At 48.8% G+C, this 18,852-nt stretch overlaps 1 protein-coding gene across 1 annotated transcript in view; it reads left to right on the top strand.

Annotated features, from left to right (window-relative positions):
• Positions 1 to 18,852, top strand: part of SH2D6 (SH2 domain containing 6) — a 152,446-nt gene that overhangs the window by 94,346 nt on the left and 39,248 nt on the right. Inside the window, exons 12-14 of the mRNA XM_029604282.1 lie at positions 11,822 to 11,852; positions 14,354 to 14,381; positions 16,180 to 16,226. Coding sequence (XP_029460142.1) covers positions 11,822 to 11,852; positions 14,354 to 14,381; positions 16,180 to 16,226 — 106 coding nt within the window. The remainder of the gene's footprint in view (positions 1 to 11,821; positions 11,853 to 14,353; positions 14,382 to 16,179; positions 16,227 to 18,852) is intronic.

The raw sequence follows: 18,852 nt of genomic DNA, 5'->3' as shown, positions 1-18,852 counted from the left end.
TTTCAAACTGTTAAACAATACCTCGGCATCCTGGATTTCTTCTGCCCTACATATATATAATCCAATGCACTCGTTAAGGTCAGCAAATAAAGGTCTCCTTGAGGTCATCACCTCCGCCCCCTCCTCCCCATGCCCTTTTAGCACATGGCTTTTCAAGCAAGCCTTTCAATGCAGGGGTTAAGTGGTCTATATGTCAATGATTTCAGCAGTGATATGGAAATTCTGATGGAATTAATTTCAGTGTCTCAGACTTTTTATTGGTCCATGATCTGTTTAGAATTAAGCTGTCATCGTTTTTAGGTATGTGGTATCCTGTCTTCATGTTTCTTAGCATTCGGATAGGTGGGTTATGCACTTCTACCAGCAGATGGAGACAGAGCAAAGCTGATGTCACGGTATATATACCCCTGCATTGACATCAGCCCGCCAGTATTCTCTGTCTCCAGCAGATGGTGGATGTGCACCTCCCTACTGGGGATTGCCTTAAGAGTTTTTATAGAAGGAGAAAAGAAGAAAGAAGTTTTACTGTCCCACTCTCCTGTGGTGATACCTTATGGTCCCTCCCTCAGTTGAGTTTCCTGAGGTCATTCCTTTAAATTCTTCCCTCTGATGAGTGCCTTGGTCCGGTAGATGGTTTTTGCCAGCATAGACTTAGCTGTAAAAAAAAAAAACCAAACAGCTGAAAGGTAAGCGGTGCAGGAAGCCAAGTGCGGTGGTGAAGGTACAGGCCCTCTCCCCTTGCAACTGGAGACTGACTCTGTACTCAGCTGGGATGGGCTGAGCTCAGGTAAAGAGTATTTAAACATTAAATAAAAAGAGTGGGAGTTGATTTTAGGGATTCCTCTCCCATCCAGTCTCCGTGCTTGGAGCGCTGATCTGACCTCCGTTCCCACCTCCAAGGGAGCTTGGGGGACTCAGGCAGCTTGGCGGGTTGAACAGCCTTCTGAACTAGGCCCCGCTCTCAGGCTTAGATTTTTCGATGCATGGTAGGAGACTCAGGGAGAATTGTTTCTGTCTGATTTTGCTAAACCCAGTCCTTCCCAGCATGATGCAGGAATAATAATTTAAAAAAAAAAAGAGCTGCCAGAGCCTGTATCAGGACTCCCCTAACTGGTTCTTCAGCGGGGGAAGGTAGTGCAGAGGGTGCAGGACAGATGCCTCCTGGTTTTGGCATGGGCCCCTCTGCCTTTTCTGGGGTGGAATTGTTCAAAGGCTGCAGTCCTTTCTTCAGGAGTAGTCGTCAGCCCCAGCCAATCTTAACAGATCAGGATCCGCAGGCTGCAGTTTCCCACGTGTTTGGTGCTGCGGGTAAGCATCAGAGTACGTCTAGACATGCTGCAGGTCACACTGATAGGGACCCGGATGGCAGAGATGATGAAGCCAATCTTTGCTCCCTCAAAAAAATGTTCTCCGAGGCTGGGGCCGTATAGAACAATGTTACATTTCTTTCATGGAGATGAGTTACCAGCTCTGATTTCTCAGACATTGAAGGTACTGGGCATACCGGGTGGTTGATTCCATGTCTGAGCCTAGAAAGATCCCATTTTGATTCTTTGGCGTAAAGCCTCATATTTCTTCCCTATTATGGAGGATATTCAAGAATTGATTGATCTTGAATGGGGTGCCCCTGAAGCTATTTTAAGGGGAATGAGCCTTGGAAGGACTGTAATCCCTGGATTTGGCTGCAAGGGAGCAATTGTGCTTCCAAAAGTGGATGCGCTTGTGTGTGCTGTCACCAAGCTGATGACTATTCCCATGGACATCTCTGAGTAAGCCTTGAAGTCATGGCAATAAATTGGCAGTAACTTCTTTTCCCTGTACGTACCAGGATCAGTCCAGGACACCTGGGTTGTGACTCCGCACCAGTAGATGGAGACAGACTAAAACTTGTGGGCGGAGCCATATATGCCCCTGTGCCAGTCACAGCCCCTCAGTCTTACTCTGTCTCCAGTAGATGGTGCAGGTCTGGTCACAGTCCTGTCTGACCTGATTCTGGTGGTTAGTCAGGTTTTGAATTTTGGGCTAGTTTTTGTTAGGCCTAGTTGTTTTATGCTAAATTGGGGTTTTGTTTTTCTTTTAATCCTTCGTCCCGGGTGCCCTGCCTCCCAGGGGGGTTGAGAGGTCCTGAGGGGACTACCCTCCCCCGGTTGAGGCCGCTGCCAGGGTCGAGGACCCGGCTGGTCTAGTGGCAGCGTCAGGGGTGACACCGGGGAGCCCGGTTCACTCACCCCTGCAGGACTAGGGCTCCAGGACCCGGGACAGCGGCCAGCGTCAGCGTTTTAAAAAAAAAAAAAAAAAAAAAAATTTGTTTCTGTTTTTATTTTGTTGCGGCCGGCTTTCCGTTGCTTAGGCGTCGCTGATCCTTCGTTTTTCACGCGGGGGGGCGCCGCTGGCAGGGGGGAAGGTCGCCGAATTCGTTTTTTATTAATTTGACGCGCGCCTCAGTTTTTGTCTTCTCGCAGTCGCCGGCATGCCGCGCGGTTCTCCCTCTAAGGCCTGCGGATCGGCGCGCGCGCGTTGGTCCCGAGAGGGCCTCTGCTCGGCCTGCGTCCCGGGCGGTGAAGGAACGTCCGGGGCATCGCGAGGGGCTCGGGCCTGGAGCGCGCATTCGCGGTTCTCCCTCAAAGGCCTGCGGATCGGCGCTCGCGCGTTGGTCCCGGGAGGGCCTCTGCTCGGCCTGCGTCCCGGGCGGTGAAGGAACGTCCGGGGCATCGCGAGGGGCTCGGGCCCGGAGCGCGCGTTCGCCGCCGCGAGGGGTAGGCCAATTAGATAGGCCTCAGGACATGTTCCCGCTCACGCGGGACTGGCGGCCATTTTGGCCACCGGCAGGGAATTCACGCGGTCCGCGGCTGGCGATTCCGCTCTACCTCCCGTGTTATCCCCACAGCGGGGCGCGGCGGGAGGGGTCGTCGCGGAGGGGCTTCGGCCCCGGGGGGATTCCGGGGCCGATTCGTCTGACTCAGGTTCGTTTTCGGAGGATTTTCGCGGTTTTGCTGCGCAAGGTACTTATATACAAGCGTAGCACGCGCTCCCGAGGGGGGGGCTCTGAGGAGGGCCCCCACCAGGCCCCACCAAGTAAGCACAAGGCAAAAAAAAAAAAAAAAAAAGACCGCGGTGCGCGCCCGGGAGCCCTCGCGAGGGAAACAGCGGCCCTGGGGCGTACCTCAGGAGTCAGATTCCGAAGATTCCTCCACGGTGGATACTGCTGATCCCGAAGAGCCCCCGAGGGGGGCCGAGGCGACGGGGGCGGATGACGCTGCCCAGCCTGTCGCGGGAAAAGGCACACAGGCGGCGGACGGGGATGTCCCCAAGGTAGTCCGCCTGTTCCGCAGAGAGCAGCTATCGCCACTCATCCCGGCCATCCTCCAGGAGCTGGGGATAGAGGCTCCACCCGTGGTGGTCCGCCAGGAGGCCAATATGGATCCAGTTCTGCTAGGTCTCACGGGACCGGCGGTGGTTTTTCCTTTTCATTTTTTCTTCGGATATATATATTTTTCCGGGAGTGGGATACCCCGTAGTTAGGGTTGAAAGTCAGCAAAGCCATGGATAAGCTCTACCCGCTCCCGGAGGAGGCGCTGGAGCTTCTTCTACTTCCAAATGTGGATTCAGCGGTCTCCGCGGTGACGAAAAGGTCCACTATCCCGGTCACGGGGGCGGCGGCCCTTCGGGATATACAATACAGGAAGCTAGAGGTGCAGCTCAAGAGGATATATTATCCGCCCTAGGGGTGCGGGCCGCAATCTGCACTAACTTCGCCGTGCGAGCTATTTACGCTGGGCCCAGGTCCTTCAGGCGAATGCGGGCCTCTCTGCAGAAGAGACGTCTCAGGCTGATAGTTGGGAGGCGGCAATAGCTTATGGAGCTGACGCCCTCCACGACCTTCTGCGCACCTCGGCTAGGTCCATGGTGGCAGCAGTTTCGGCGCACCGTTTCCTGTGGCTGCGCAACTGGGCGGCGGATGACTCTTCCAAGGCCCATCTGGGTTTGTTACCTTTCAAGGGGAAGTTGTTGTTCGGTAAGGAGTTGGATGATTTGATGATTTCTCTGGGAGAGAACAGGGCATTCAAGCTGCCCGAGGATAGGACCAGAGCGCGGTCCTCTTTTCCGGCCAGGTCCCGGTTTCGGAGGCCCAGGAAATCGCGCCCTCACAGATCCGACGGACCTTCGTATAGGCATCTCCTTCCCGGAACACTCAGTGGCAGCAGTCCTTTCGTGGGAAACGTTACGGGAGGCAAGCTGGAGCCCTGGTGGGTGCGGGGTCCAAGCCCTCCCAATGAAGTCCGGCCGGTAATGGACCAAGGTGACGTCGGATCAGTGGGTCCTCAACGTGATAAGACGCGGCTACGAGTTAGATTTTGCTCGCATCCCAGCGGACAACTTCCTGGTCTCGCCTTGCAAGGCCTCCGGGAAGAGGGCGGCGGTGTTGGACACCATCCGTCGGCTGGAAGGCTTGGGGGCTATGTCCCCCGTCCCTGTCGATCGGCACGGGCCGTTACTCCATTTACTTCGTGGTTCCCAAGAAGGACGGCTCTTCAAGGCCAATTCTGGACCTGACAGGAGTACACAGATGTCTTCAAGTTCCCCACTTCAAAATGGAAACGATTCGGTCAGTTATCGCTTCGGTGCGTCCGGGCGAATTTCTGGCTTCCCTGGATCTCACGGAGGCGTACCTTCACGTGGGCATTCAGCCATCGTGCCAGCAGTTTCTGTGGTTCTACCAGTTTCGGGCGCTCCCATTTGGCCTTGCAACGGTGCCTCGAACATTCGAACATTCACAAAAGTGATGGTGGTAGTGGCGGCGCAGCTGCGACGAGAAGGTCTCCTGGTTCATCCTTACCTAGACGATTGGCTGATTCGGGCGAAGTCCGAGAGTCAGTGTCGACAGGCGGTGGACAGGGTCCTCCAGCTCTTGCAGCCCCTGGGCTGGGTGGTCGATTGCCACAAGGGTCATTTGGACCCCACTCAGTCCTTGGCATATCTGGGGGCCTTATTCGACACGGATCTGGGCAAAGTAGTCCTCTCTCAAGTTCGGATAGGCAAGCTGCAATCTCAGGGGAGGCGTCTGTTGTCTCTTCACCGTCCGCGAGTCTGCGATTACCTGACGGTGTTGGGGTCTATGGCTTCAACGCTCGCGTTGGTACCCTGGGTGTTCGCTCACCTGCACGGTCCAGTCTTCTTTGGTGGCTGGATCCAAGTCATCTGTCCTGTGGCGTCTCCCTTCTCGGTCCAGAATGGACGGTGGTGACCACGGATGCCGGTCTCCCCGGCTGGGGAGCAGTTTGCCTAGGGAAGTCGGTACAAGGCTTTTGGTCAGAATCACAGGCTCAGTGGTCCATCAACCGCCTCGAGACCAGAGCGGTCCGTCTGGCTCTCCAAGCCTTCCTACCATTGGTGCGGGGACAGGCGGTCCGGGTACTGTCGGACAACGCCACCAGGGTCGACAACGTACAGGCGGATTTTCTCAGCAGGCATCGTCTAGATCCCGGAGAGTGGGAATTGGTGGACGAAGCGTTTCTCCTCATCTGCAGGACGTGGGGAGTTCCCCACATGGATCTGATGGCCCTGTGGCACAACGCGAAGGCTCCGCGTTTTTTAAAGTCGGCGTCGAGAGACGGGAGCAGAGGGCGTCGATGCGTTGGTGCTTCCTTGGCCGACGGATGTGCTGCTGTAGGTGTTTCCCCCATGGCCAATGATCGGCAAGATTCTGCGGCGCATAAAATTGCACCCGTCCAACGTGGTCATGGTGGCACCGGAGTGGCCACGCCGTCCATGGTTCGCAGACCTCATTCAGTTGTCGGTGGCGGCTTCCCCTCGTCTTCGGGGATTCGCGGGGGCTGCTTCATCAGGGCCCGTCTGTTTGGAGGTCTCCCTAGTGGCTCACTCTTGTTTCAGGAAGTCGATGAATTTGGTGTGAATTCCAGAGCAGTGATGGAACTGGCTGACGCCTTTTTGGGCAGATGCAGGCTGCGATCTAGTCCACACATTGGAAGCTTTGGCTCAGGAATTGGCTGATACAATCTTACAAAATTGCCTTTTAAAGGACCACTCTTGTTTTAAGTGAGCAAAAAAAGAAAAAATGGCCAATAAGTGGGGTGAGTCCCAGGTTCCTCTGTTACGAGAGGATAAGAAGCAAATCTTCGACACATCAGGTCATGCTAGGGATTTCAGACATGTTCGACCTTATAGAGGAGCGGCTTTGGCATGTCTCAGTTTTTTCGTCCCAGGCAGTCTGGAAGGAGTGCAGGCTCGGATAGTGGTGCCCCCCCCCCCCCCCCCCGAGCCTCTCGATGCATAGAGCAGTGAGTTCTGCAGGTGTTGAGAGATGGTTACGCTCTGGAGTTTCTCAGTGTCCCTCGAAGCAGTTTCATGGTATCTCCCTGCAACTCTCTGCAGAAGAGAGCAGTGGAGTGTACGCTGCTAAGGCTTTTCAGCCTGCAAGGCTGTAGTTCCAGTACCCATATCATAAGAAAATATGGGCCGGTATTCCATTTATTCATTGTGCCAAGAATGAGTGCTCTTTTCGCCTCATCCTAGATCTCAAGGGAGTCAAGAGTCATTTGTGGGTGACTCGTTTGTGCATGGAAACCTTACTAGCAGTACAGTCAGGGGAGTTTCTGACTTCCCGGAGTTTGTCAGAGGCGAACCTTCATATTCCCACCCATCTGGAGCATCAACAGTTTCTGCGTTTTCTGTTTTGGGGCAACATTATCAGTTTTGAGTGCTGCCTTTTGGATTGACCACCGCACCTAGAACCTTTCTCAAAGTTATAAGGGTGGTTGCGGCAGTATTGAGTAAGGATGGCATTCTGGTTCACCCATACTTAGACGATTGGCTGATTTGGGCCAGGAGTCTGCAAAAAAGCCTTTGGGTCTCACGCAAGATAATCTCCTTCTACAGGAGCTAAGATGGGTGGTGAATTTGGCCAAGAGCATTCTACAGCCATCCCAGATTCTGGAGTATCCCTCTGGGGATAGGGAAATACCTACAGTACCTGAATGTAATCCATTTTGAAGAGCTTAAAAAAGTGTGAAAAGCGGAATATAAAAATCTAAATAAATTAAAAAAAAAAATCTCGGTGTTCCGTTCAACATGAAGCAAGGCAAAGTGTTCCTGCCGGAGGGCCACATTCAGAAGCTGATGGCGCAGGTGCGACTATTGCAGAAACAATACGCCCGACAGTGTGGTCTTATATCCAGGTGCTCAGTTTGATGACAGCCACCCTAGAGGTGGTTACGTGGGCAAGGGCATATATGCGCCCTCTTCAGCACACTCTGCTGGCTTGTTGGAGTCTACAGACTATTCAATATGGCTTCACTTGCCAATGGAAATCAGCATACAGCTGCAGTGCTGGTTGCAAGCAGACCATCTAAAGAAGGGGGTTTCCCTACAATCACCAGATGGCTAGTACTCATGACGGATGTGAGCCTCTTGGGTTGGGAAGCCCACTGTCAGGAGGCACAAGGACACTGGAGTCTAGAAGAGTTTCTCTGGAGCTTCAATTGGCTGGAAGCCTGGGATGTCCAGTTGGCTTGCTTAAGATTTGTCGACTAATTGCTGGGTCGAGCAGTCCGGATAATGTCAGACAATGCAATGACAGTGGCTTATATCAATCGCTAGGGAGGAATTAAGAGCCAGCAAGTTTCACAGGAAATAGCCCAACTCATGGAATGGGCAGAAGTGTGTTTTCAGGCAATTTCAGCCTCCCAAATTGTAGGAAAAGCCAATGTTAGAGCCGAATTTCTCAGCAGAATCAGGACCCAGGAGAATGGGAATTGTCAAATGAGGTGTTCCAGCTCATAGTGGACCACTGCAGTCTTCTTTTTCTAGACCTGTTGGTGATATCTCACAATGTTCCTCACTTCTTCAGTTGAAGGAGATCAAAAGTCCTTGAGCATCAATGCCCTTTTGCAGGAGTGGCCAGTGGACAAGTTCCTATATGTCTTTCCCCCGTGGCCCATGTTGGGCAGAATGATTCAGAGGATCGAGAGACATAGGGATGGTGCTTCTGGGGCCCAAAGGGCTGTGGTGTGCAGATTTGCGAAGGATCCTGGTGGACCCTCCTATCTGATTATCAGTTCACCGGGATTTGCTATGGCAGGGGCCTGTTCTTCACGAATATCCAACTTGATTTTGTCTTACGGTATTGACCTTTGAGAGAGCTTGAATGCTGAAGCATGCTTATTCAACTGCAGTGATTGCCACCTTGCTATGAGCGAGCAAGTTCTCCACTTCCTTATCCTATGTGCAGGTTTGGTGAGTGAGCCTTGGTGTGAGGATCAAAGGATTCCCCCTTTTTAGGTTGAGATCCCAGTCATTTTGGAATTTTTTTTGCCGCATGGATTGAGAAAAGGGTTGGCTCTTAATTGAAGGGTACAGGTGGTGGCTCTTGCCTGTTTCCGAGGTCAGGTGAATGATGGATCCTTATTGGCTCATCCAGTGTGGTTCCTTTTCTAAAAGAGGTAAAGCACCTTCGTCCTCAGCGGTTGCCAGTAATCTTGTGGAGTCTTAATCTGGTTTTTGGATTTTCTGGCAGGTCCCACTTTCCGACTGCTGCCCATCCTTTTCCTTAAGGTTACTTATGTTGAAAATGGTGTTTCTTGTGGCAATTGTTCGGCGACTAGAGTCTCCAAACTGCGGGCATTGTCTTGCCGGGAACAGTTTCTGTAAGTGACTGTTGCGGTCTCCACCGCTTCCCCTCTGTCTGCCGTGCTTGGTGCTCACCTTCAATGGGGGGAACGCCGCTCCCGCGGCTCCGCTAGGCCTTCAGGGCGGCCGCCATTGCCAGATCATCTTGCTGCTGCCACGCGCGCACGCGCGCGCAAGGACGCACATTATGGACGCACGGTCACCGGAAGTCTGGCCCCGCCTGGGTTAACGACGCCACGCCCCAAGCCTGATTTAACCGGCGTTCGCCTGCCTTCTCATTGCCTTGGAACAAGGGTCGCTACTGTTAGTAGTTCTTAGTAGTTAGTAGTTAGTAGTTAGTAGTTCTTGTTCCTGACTCCGCTTCTGCCTGCCGCCTGCCTTGACCTCAGCTTGTGCCCGACTCCGCTTCTGCCTGCCGCCTGCCATTGACCTCAGCTTGTTCCTGACTCCGCTTCTGCTTGCCGCCTGCCTTGACCTCAGCTTGTGCCCGACTCCGCTTCTGCCTGCCACCTGCCTTGACCTCAGCTTGTGCCCGACTCCACTCCTGCTTGCCGCCAGCCTCCGACCCCTGCCTGTTCCTGAGACCGCTGCTACTGGCTGCCAGCCTGACTGGGGTTCGTCTCCGTTCCTACTCACCACCTGTTCCAGCTCTATTGCACGCTACAGACTCCAGTCCTGCCTTCAGCGGGTCACAGCCCACTATCCGCTACAGACTCTGTTCCTGGGATCTATTTGCTCCACTCCGCGGCATACTACAGACTCCAGGCCTGCTCGCAGTCTGCCTCCATTCAGCAAGCTAGAGACTCTATCTGACCGCCCCGCTCTCGCCGGGCCTTCCTTCTCCCTGTTTACTGGACTCTGTGGTTACCCTTGCCCAGGCCTTCTTCTATAAAGACTGTTACTGTGCTCCTAAGTCCCAAGGTTCCAGGACCCTACGGGCTCCTCCTGGGGGGTTCCTGGTACACGGGTGAAGACCTTTGCCTGTGGCTCCGCCTCCCGACCTACTCTGCCTTCAGGGTAGGCCGGCTCAAGGGTTCACACCTGGACTGCAGCTGCCTAGACTGCAACAGTGACTCTGCAGGCAATATAGTTGCGTACTGTTCCGTCTTTTTTGCCAAGGTGATCTCAGCTTGTCATTTGAATCAATCGATTTCCCTGCCAACTCTGGACAGGGAGAGAGATGTAGAAGAATATCGCCTGTTACGGTCCTTAGATGTTAAGAGGCATATCTTGAGGTATTTAAAGGTTTCTGAGCTTCTCAGGAAGACAAACTGGCTGTTTATACTCCATAAGAACATAAGAACATAAGAAATTGCCATGCTGGGTCAGACCAAGGGTCCATCAAGCCCAGCATCCTGTTTCCAACAGAGGCCAAACCAGGCCACAAGAACCTGGCAATTACCCAAATACCTAGGAGATCCCATGCTACTGATGCAATTAATAGCAGTGACTATTCCCTAAGTAAACTTGATTAATAGCAGTTAATGGACTTCTCTTCCAAGAACTTATCCAAACCTTTTTTGAACCCAGCTACACTAACTGCACTAACCACATCCTCTGGCAACAAATTCCAGAGATTTATTGTGCGTTGAGTGAAAAAGAATTTTCTCCGATTAGTCTTAAATGTGCTACTTGCTAACTTCATGGAATGCCCCCTAGTCCTTCTATTATTCGAAAGTGTAAATAACCGAGTCACATCTACTCGTTCAAGACCTCTCATGATCTTAAAGACCTCTATGATATCCCCATGATGGGAGTAAAAGGGTAAGCCGGCGTTGTGGGCTACAATAGCCTGCTGGATGGATTAAGGAGGTAGACACGACCGCCTATGTGGATGCGGAGCAGCTGTTGCCTAGTCAGATTAGAGCTCATTCCATTAGGGCTCAGGCAGTGTCATTGGTAGAGGTTAGATTGCTGTCTTTTGTTGATTTGCCAAGCTGCAACGTGATCCTCCTTACATATCTTTTCTAGGCATTACTGCCTAGATGTGTGGGTCCAGGAAGACGCAGCCTTCATGGGCAGCCTCCTGCCCTGTTTCGGAGTAGTTTTTGGTACATCCCATTAGTTCTGGATCCACCTATCCGAATGCTAAGAAAGGAGAAATTACTACTTATCTGATAATTTAATTTTCTTTAATACAGATAGGTGGATCCACCTTCCTGCCCTCGACTGCTGGATGTTTGTGCTATTGTCCTCCTGCGTGGCTGTGTGTTCCAGGGAGTATTGGTAAGTGACAATCCAGTCCCCTAGACTAGTGTTATTACATTCCTTGTCTAAGCTCAGTGGTTTCTGTTGTCTGCATGCTGCAATGATGGTCTGTTAATAATCAAGTTTTGTTAGTCTGTCCACAGTTGGCTTTTGCAGAGAATGCTGGCAGGCTGATGTCAGTGCAGGGATATATATACCGTGACATCAGCTTTGCTCTGTCTCCATCTGCTGGTAGAGGTGCATACCCACTGGTTCTGGATCCACCTATCCATATTAAAGAAAATGAAATTATCAAGGAGAAGAGACAGATAAGGGGGATATTATAGAGGTGTTTAAAATCATGAGAGGTCTAGAACAAATAAATGTGATTTGGTTATTTAGTCTTTCGGATAATAGAAAGACTAGGGGGCACTCCATGAAGTTAGCATGTGGCACATTTAAAACTAATCAGAGAAAGTTCTTTTTTACTCAACGCACAATTAAACTCTGGAATTTGTTGCCAGAGGATGTGGTTAGTGCAGTTAGTGTAGCTGTGTTTAAAAAAGGATTGGATAAGTTCTTGGAGGAGAAGTCCATTACCTGCTATTAATTAAGTTGACTTAGCTACTGCCTTTACTAGCAACAGTAGCATGGGATAGACTTAGTTTTTGGGTACTTGCCAGGTTCTTATGGCCTGGATTGGCCACTGTTGGAAACAGGATGCTGGGCTTGATGGACCCTTGGTCTGACCCAGTATGGCATGTTCTTATGTAAATAGTAATTTCTGTTTCTTCACTGTTTATGGTTTTACTTTGTAATGCTTACTTTTTGATTTATGTGTGTTTTTATTAAACCCTGCCATGAATGTTGGACTGGTGGGATATAAATAATTTTGAAATTAAATAAATAAATAAATAAATACTGAGGTAGGGGTAAGTTTCAACTCATGAATAAAAGCTTTCTTTCCTTTTTTTTTTTTTTTTTACAGGCCAAAACCTGCCATCCTTGGTGAAAAACACGTGAGTTGTGCTTTGATGCGGTGTGTCTTTTTGTTTAAGGATGGGGGTGTGGAGATTTCACATGAAAAATTAATGCTGATTGAAATAATCCTTGCAGGTTCTTCAGGACAGTATTGGGGTGCATTGACAGAGCTGTCTGTATGGGGGGGGGAGGTGGGGGGAGAGGCGATTTCCTGGAATAATAAGATGTGCTGCAAGGCAGATCTGAGATGCACTAACAGAGCTCTGGTTGTGGAGTCTCGGTTCTGGAAAGCAAGGAGTGCTGCAGAACAGGACTAAGGTGCAAACAGAGCTTCTGATGCAATAAAATCGGCGTAAAACTTGGGAGCTCAATTTTAGCTCACATATTTTTTACTTGTAGTAAAAATTCAGTTAACTCCCCATGCAGTTCGCTAATGCACTGATAGTTTAAAAAAAAAAACTCATGCAAACCTGAAAATGTGCATAGACATGCTTAGCATGCATAAAATATGATTTATACATATAAAACACATTTTCTGCACAGGAAACATTTTGAAGTAAATTTTCAAATAGTTGCGCACATAAAAATCAGCACTTTTCCAGCTAAGTAAGATAGCCAGATAAGTCTAAAAAGCGCTACTTATCCAGCCATCTGACTTAGCTGGATAAGTAGCATTTTAAGACTTGTCAGGATAAGTAGCGCCTTTTTTGCTACTTAGTTGGAACTTGTCTGGAGAAGTGTCGCTACTTAATCGGATAAATGGGAACTTGTCTGGATAAATGCTGCTTCCATCTTGTCTTGCTACACCAGTTGTGCCCTTAACAAGTGGATTGTTTCCCCATACCAACAGAGGGAGGCTGACAAAACTGAGGCATCTGCACTAAAGGGAGTTAGTCTTCTGCAGAGATTGTGTCCTCTCTTGCCGGATATGATACAGAAGTTTTTCTAGATTCTGATGGTGGATGCAGTGGCCACATTGGTCATGAGGCACACAGTATCCCTGCGGAGGGTGGTGCGTCATTGAAAGGTCCCCAAGATCGAAAGATGGAGCCTCCCTTGAAGAGTTTGTTCGTCTTTTTGGCAATGGCGGTTAAGATCTCCATTTGCTCCATGCTGGTAATATGTACGCTCCTTCGATGGATTCAGCAGCTCCCGGAGAACGAAGATGTAGCAAGGATAGATTCTTGGTCCAAAACCCACCTAGAAAAACTACCCTTTAAGGGCAGGCTGTTTGGTGAAGATCTGGATCAGTTGGTGAAGAATATAGGGGCTCCTAAGCTTCAACGACTCCCAAAGGATAAAGGCTTGTCCTTTTACAGGGCAGGTCAGGAGCAATTTCAGGTCTTCATGCATTACAGGACAGAGCGGCAGTTTTTTGGTACCGCCTAATCTACTTTTTCAGCTCCAGGAAGTCAGGTTCCAGAAAGCAAAGGTTCCAGAAAGCAAAGGACTGATTTCGGTCCCACCTCGGGGGCCAGCAGGCCCTCCTCATGAGGATTAGCAAGTCCACTCGCTCCTGCCTCCTGTAGGGGGCTGCAGGAGTTCTACAGGGAGTGGACCCACAAAATGTCCATCCAGTGGGTGATGGAGAACATCCACTCCGGGTATGCGCTGGATCTTCAACAGCCCATTCGAGATGCTTTTATGGCATCTCCTTGCTCTGCTCCGGCCAAGCAGTGAGCGGTCCTCCAGACATTACTAAAGTTACAGCTTCTGTGGGCGGTGTTGCCAGTGCCTCCATGCAGACTGGGGCAGGGCCGATACTCCATTTATTTCATAGTGCCCAAGAAGTGTGGGTCCTTTCATCCTATTCTGGAACTCAAAGGGGTAAACCGTAGTTTGCTGATGGAAAATCTGTGCTCGGTCGCCTCTGCTCTTTGGGAGGGGAAATATTTGTGTTCCCTAGATTTATCAGAGGCCTGTCTACACAGTCCCATTTGGGAACATGTTCAGAAGTACCTGCAGTTTTGTGTCCTGTGGGAATATTTTCAGTTCTGTGCATTATCTTTCAGTCTGGCGACAGCATCACAAGTATTAACCAAGATGATGGTCATGGTCGTGGCAGCTGCAGCTCTCAGGTGCAAAGGCGTTATGGTCCACCCACAAAACACTTGATTTATGCACAAATTGTGTGTTATATGAATAAATCCTGAGCACAGGACCACCCAACATGAACTCTGAGTTCAGCCCTAGACTAATATTAGCCTGAGAAACTTTACTCCAGCTCTGACCAGGAGTTGTTAAGCCTATGCAGCTCTGCATGAGAGTAATGACTTCATTAAGATGAGATTGAAATGAAGGAGCACTAACTTGTGCACACATTTCTTGTGTGGATTTGTGTGCACTTTGCACGCAAAATTCTTTGCTTCATTGAGCACAAAGTTTGTGTGCACAGCCAGTGCACCTTATTGCATCAGGGCCAGAACTGGGGTACAGTGTGTGTATGCAGAGGAAGGGGAAGGCTCAGCTTTATCCTCTCCCCCTGGATTCTTTTCCTGATTTTGGTTAGTAATTGTTTCCTGTGTCTCTTTCCTTTCAGATCTCAGATGCACCCCTGGATAGTAAGTGTATGTGTCATTCAGGTAGAGTGTACCTGGAGATGTCTTGAAGCAGCATTAGGCCCTACAGGCAAGATACTAGAGGACTCCATTTCACCAGGGACAGGTTGAGCCAGTCCAGATTTCACCCCATTACATCTGGGGACACGTAGTTCCAGCCCATTTAAGAAAAGTAGACACAAACAGGGGCTGAATTAACACAAGTTTGAAACTTGTGAGCAGCATTGCCAGTTATCAAGGCTCCCACCCAAATCTTGACAATTGCTGCTGTAGCTCACAAGTTTCAAATTTGTGCTAATTCAGCCTCAGTTTTGTGTCCATTATCATGCATTCACTATATATTTATCTGTTTTTCTAAAGAAAGTAAGAACTACACGTCCTTAGATGCATTGGGGCAAAACCAAGACTGCATCAGCCATTAGATGCTAGATCTAAAGAGGTGCCGCACACTCTCTGCCCTACTGGTCCTTGTATAACTTCAACACCTTTTATTGGAGAGGAGGAGTAGCCTAGTGGTTAGGTCAGTGGGCTTTAAACCAGGGAGAACAGGCATCAAATCCCACTGCCACGCCTTATGACCTTGGACAAGTCACTTTACCCTCCATTGCCTCAGGAACAAACTTACAGGGTTCATCAAAATGTGTGCAGGTGTTAGGGCCCTAAAACACCCACCATAATACATGCATTATTTATCGCAAGATGCATATGCACATTTTTGTCAAAGGGGAGGAGTTTATGAATGGGGGGGAGGAAGAGAGACTGTTTATAAGGTTCTCATATTAGGCAACTATTTATACCACTGTAGGAGGGTCAACTAGTAACGCGAGGTGAGGTTTTGGTGGTGGTCTAGGGTTTTGGGGCCAGTTTTGCATTCACAGTGAAACGTATGAACAGCACAGTACACATCAGTGAACATTTGATGTGATATGGAATGAGGAAAGGTACACAAAGATGAGATTTCTACCATGTACTCTCACTCTAGGTTGATAGCACCTAGGTATCAACCAAAACCTCACCTCGAGTTACTAGTTGACCCTCCTACAGTGCTATAAATAATTGACTAATGTGTGTGCCATCCCAGAGACGCTCTCTCTCTCTCACACAAATCTGCTTTTCTGAGCACACTACTGAAACTGTTATCTACTGTCTCATCACCTCCCACTTACACTATTGCAACCTGATCCTCACAGGTCCTGTCTCCATTACAATCTATGCAAAATTCAGCTACACATCTTATCTCCCTCCAGTGTCACTACATCCATATAACCCCTCTTCGCAAGTCACTACATTGGTTCTCTATCCACTTACACTACAGCTCAAACTTCTCTTACCAAGCCTTCACTCTGCAGCAGCTCATTACCTCTCCTATTTCTCCTTACACTCCTCCTCAGGATCCCTGCTCATCTATCTCCTTCTGCCCTTCTCCTCCTCCTTTACTGCCAGTTCTCAGATCCGAGCTTTCCGTCTTGCTGCCCCATACGCCTGAAATAGATTTTCTGAATTGGTGCATCATTAGCCCTCTCTGGTCTTATTCAGATCCAGTCTAAAACCCAACCTTATTGAAGTTGCTTTTAAATCTTAACCTCTCATTCTCCTGATCATAACCTTTTTGGTTTTAACCATTTTCTCAATAAATGAATTTCCCAAGTGCAGAGACTGACTCATATATATTTGTACAGTAGCACTAAGTGATGAGCAGTAGTAGTAGAGAATTATGCTTTTCTTCATCAGATCAGTGCAGTGCAATGGCCCCAACACCAACATTCTGCATCTGAAGTTTGAATTCTGCTCTGCTTCATTCTTTCAGGTACAAGGCCCCCAGTCATAGCTCCTGAAAACGTATCATCAGCAGAGGTGAGAGCTGCTGCTACAGAAGGAATTTTTAGCAGGATATAGCAGGTGATGGAGAGGAGAAAGGCAATGGGGAGGAAGGGGGGGGGCCCAGGAAGAAGAGGAGAAGCAGAATGAGGAGACAATGTGAAAGAGCTGGGGAGATGATGGGTGGGGCATTGAGGTTAAAAGAGCTGGGGAGAAGGGCGAGAATGCTGGGTAGGAGGGTGGAGCAGTAAAGAGGTAGGTGGGGCAGGAAAGAAAATGCGTTGGAGTAGAGAGAGTCTGCAGAATCGAGAATTCCTCAGTGGTCAGTGCCATATAAATGACTCTGCAGAGGTAAGTAGCTACTGGATTCTAGTTGTCAATTCTGCTCTCACTGGCATCCTGCCGTGAGATCTCTGGATCAGGATTTGCTTCCCTAGCTGAGCTGGCAGGAGTGTTAAGGATACTAAGCCTAGCCACGCATGTTTAACTAATTACAGACACTCACTTCTGCCGCAGAGGAACATAAGAAATGCCATGCTGGGTCAATCCAAATCCAATTAGCTCAGCGTCTTGTCTTTGTCAGTGGCTAGTCTGGGTCACAAGAATCTAGCAAATCCCAAAAAGTAGATCTGTTTCCTAATATTCTCTGCCAAGGATAACAATAGCTTTCTTTAGTCTACCTGGCTAATAATGGGTTATGAACTTTTCCTTCAGGAACTTGACAAAACCTCTTTTAAACCCTGCTATGCCAGTCACCTTGATCACATCCTCTTGCAACAGATTCCACAGCTTGACTGTGTGCAGAGTGAAAAAGTACTTCCTACGATCTGTTGTGAATCTGCTGATTGCTAGTTTCATGGAGTGTCCCCTTGTATTAGTATTACATGAAAGGGTAAATAACGTCCTTTATTTACCCCTTCCAATTATGATTCTATAAACTTCTATCATGTCCCCTCTCAACCATCTCTTTTCTAAGCAGACGAGCCCTAACCTGTGTAGCCTCTCATCATAGGGGAGCCGTTCTATCCCCTTGATCATTTTTGTTGCCCTCTGGACCTTTCTAAGTCCACTATGTCTTTTTTGAGATGGAACAACCAGAACTGACACAATACTCAAGGTATGGTCGCGCCATGGATCAATACAGAGGAAATATGATGTTTTCCGTGTTATTTTCCACTCCTTTTTGGATCATTTCTAATGTTCTGTTTGCTCTTTTGACTGCTGTCACATATTGAGCTGAGGATTTCAATGTATTATCCACAAGGATTCCAAAGCCCTTTTCCTGGGTGGTGACTCCCAATACAGAACCCAGCATTGTGAACCTGTGGTTGGGATTATTTTTCCCCATGTGCATCATTTTGCACGGTTGCACATTAAATTTCATCCGCCATTCAGGTGCACAGCTTCCTAGTCTCACAAGGTCCTCCAGTTCTTCGCAATCCGCTGCTGTTTTAACAACTCTAAATAATTTTGTGTCATCTACAAATTTGATCACCTCCTTATTGTTCCCTGTTCCAGATCATATATGATCTAACAGAGGTCAGGACTTTTCAGCTTGGAGAAGAGACGGCTGAGGGGAGATATGTTAGAGGTGTTTAAAATCATGAGAGGTCTAGAACGGGTAAATGTGAATCGGTTATTTACTCTTTCGGATAATAGAAGGACTAGGGGGCACTCCATGAAGTTAGCATGTTGCACATTTAAAACTAATCGGAGAAAGTTCTTTTTCACTCAACGCAGAATTAAACTCTGGAATTTGTTGCCAGTGGATGTGGTTAGTGTAGCTGGGTTTAAAAAAGGATTGGATAAGTTCTTGGAGGAGAAGTCCATTACCTGCTATTAATCAAGTTGACTTAGAAAATAGCCACTGATATTACTAGCATCAGTAGCAGGGGATAGACTTAGTTTTTGGGAACTTGCCAGGTTCTTATGGACTGGTTTGGCCACTGTTGGAAACAGGATGCTGGGCTTGATGGTCCCTTGGTCTGACCCAGTATGGCATGTCCTTATGCTCTGTTTGGACTGATCATTTAGCCCTGCCCTCTGTTTCCTGTCTTTAAATCAGTCACCAGTCTACAATAGGACACTGGTTTCTGTTCTATTACTTCTAAATTACCTGAGGCATTTCTCATGGAGGACTTTGTCAATTTCTTTCTGAAAATCTAAATATATTTTATCAACCAGCTCACCTTTATCTACATGTTTATTTAAAACCTCAAAAAAATCTAAGACTGGTCAGGCAAAATTTCCCTTTGCTAAAACCATGTTGACTATTCCCCATTAAGCCATATCTAGATATATGGCCAATGATTTTGTTTTTAAGAATAGCTTTTCTCACAGGACAAGCAGGATGGTAGTCCTCACATATGGGTGACATCATCAGGATGGAGCCCAATCACGGAAAACTTCTGTCAAAGTTTCCAGAACTTTGACTGGCCCCTACTGGGCATGCCCAGCATGGCACTAACCCTGCAGCCAGCAGGGGTCCCCCTTCAGGCTTCTTTTTTCCGCACAGCAGTAGCCTCGCTGTAAAGGAGCTCTGAAGAGATTCCTAACAGGAATTTTTCTCACAGAATTCTTAAAAGTTAAATTGCCCCACAGGGGTCCCTCCTCTAACTTTTCTCTGACCACGGTACTCTGGTAAGTTTTTACCCATTTTCCG

The sequence above is a fragment of the Rhinatrema bivittatum genome, chromosome 5 (genome assembly GCF_901001135.1).
Source record: "Rhinatrema bivittatum chromosome 5, aRhiBiv1.1, whole genome shotgun sequence".
Classification (NCBI taxonomy): Eukaryota; Metazoa; Chordata; class Amphibia; order Gymnophiona; family Rhinatrematidae; genus Rhinatrema; species Rhinatrema bivittatum.
This window is presented reverse-complemented; position numbering and strand designations above follow the sequence as displayed.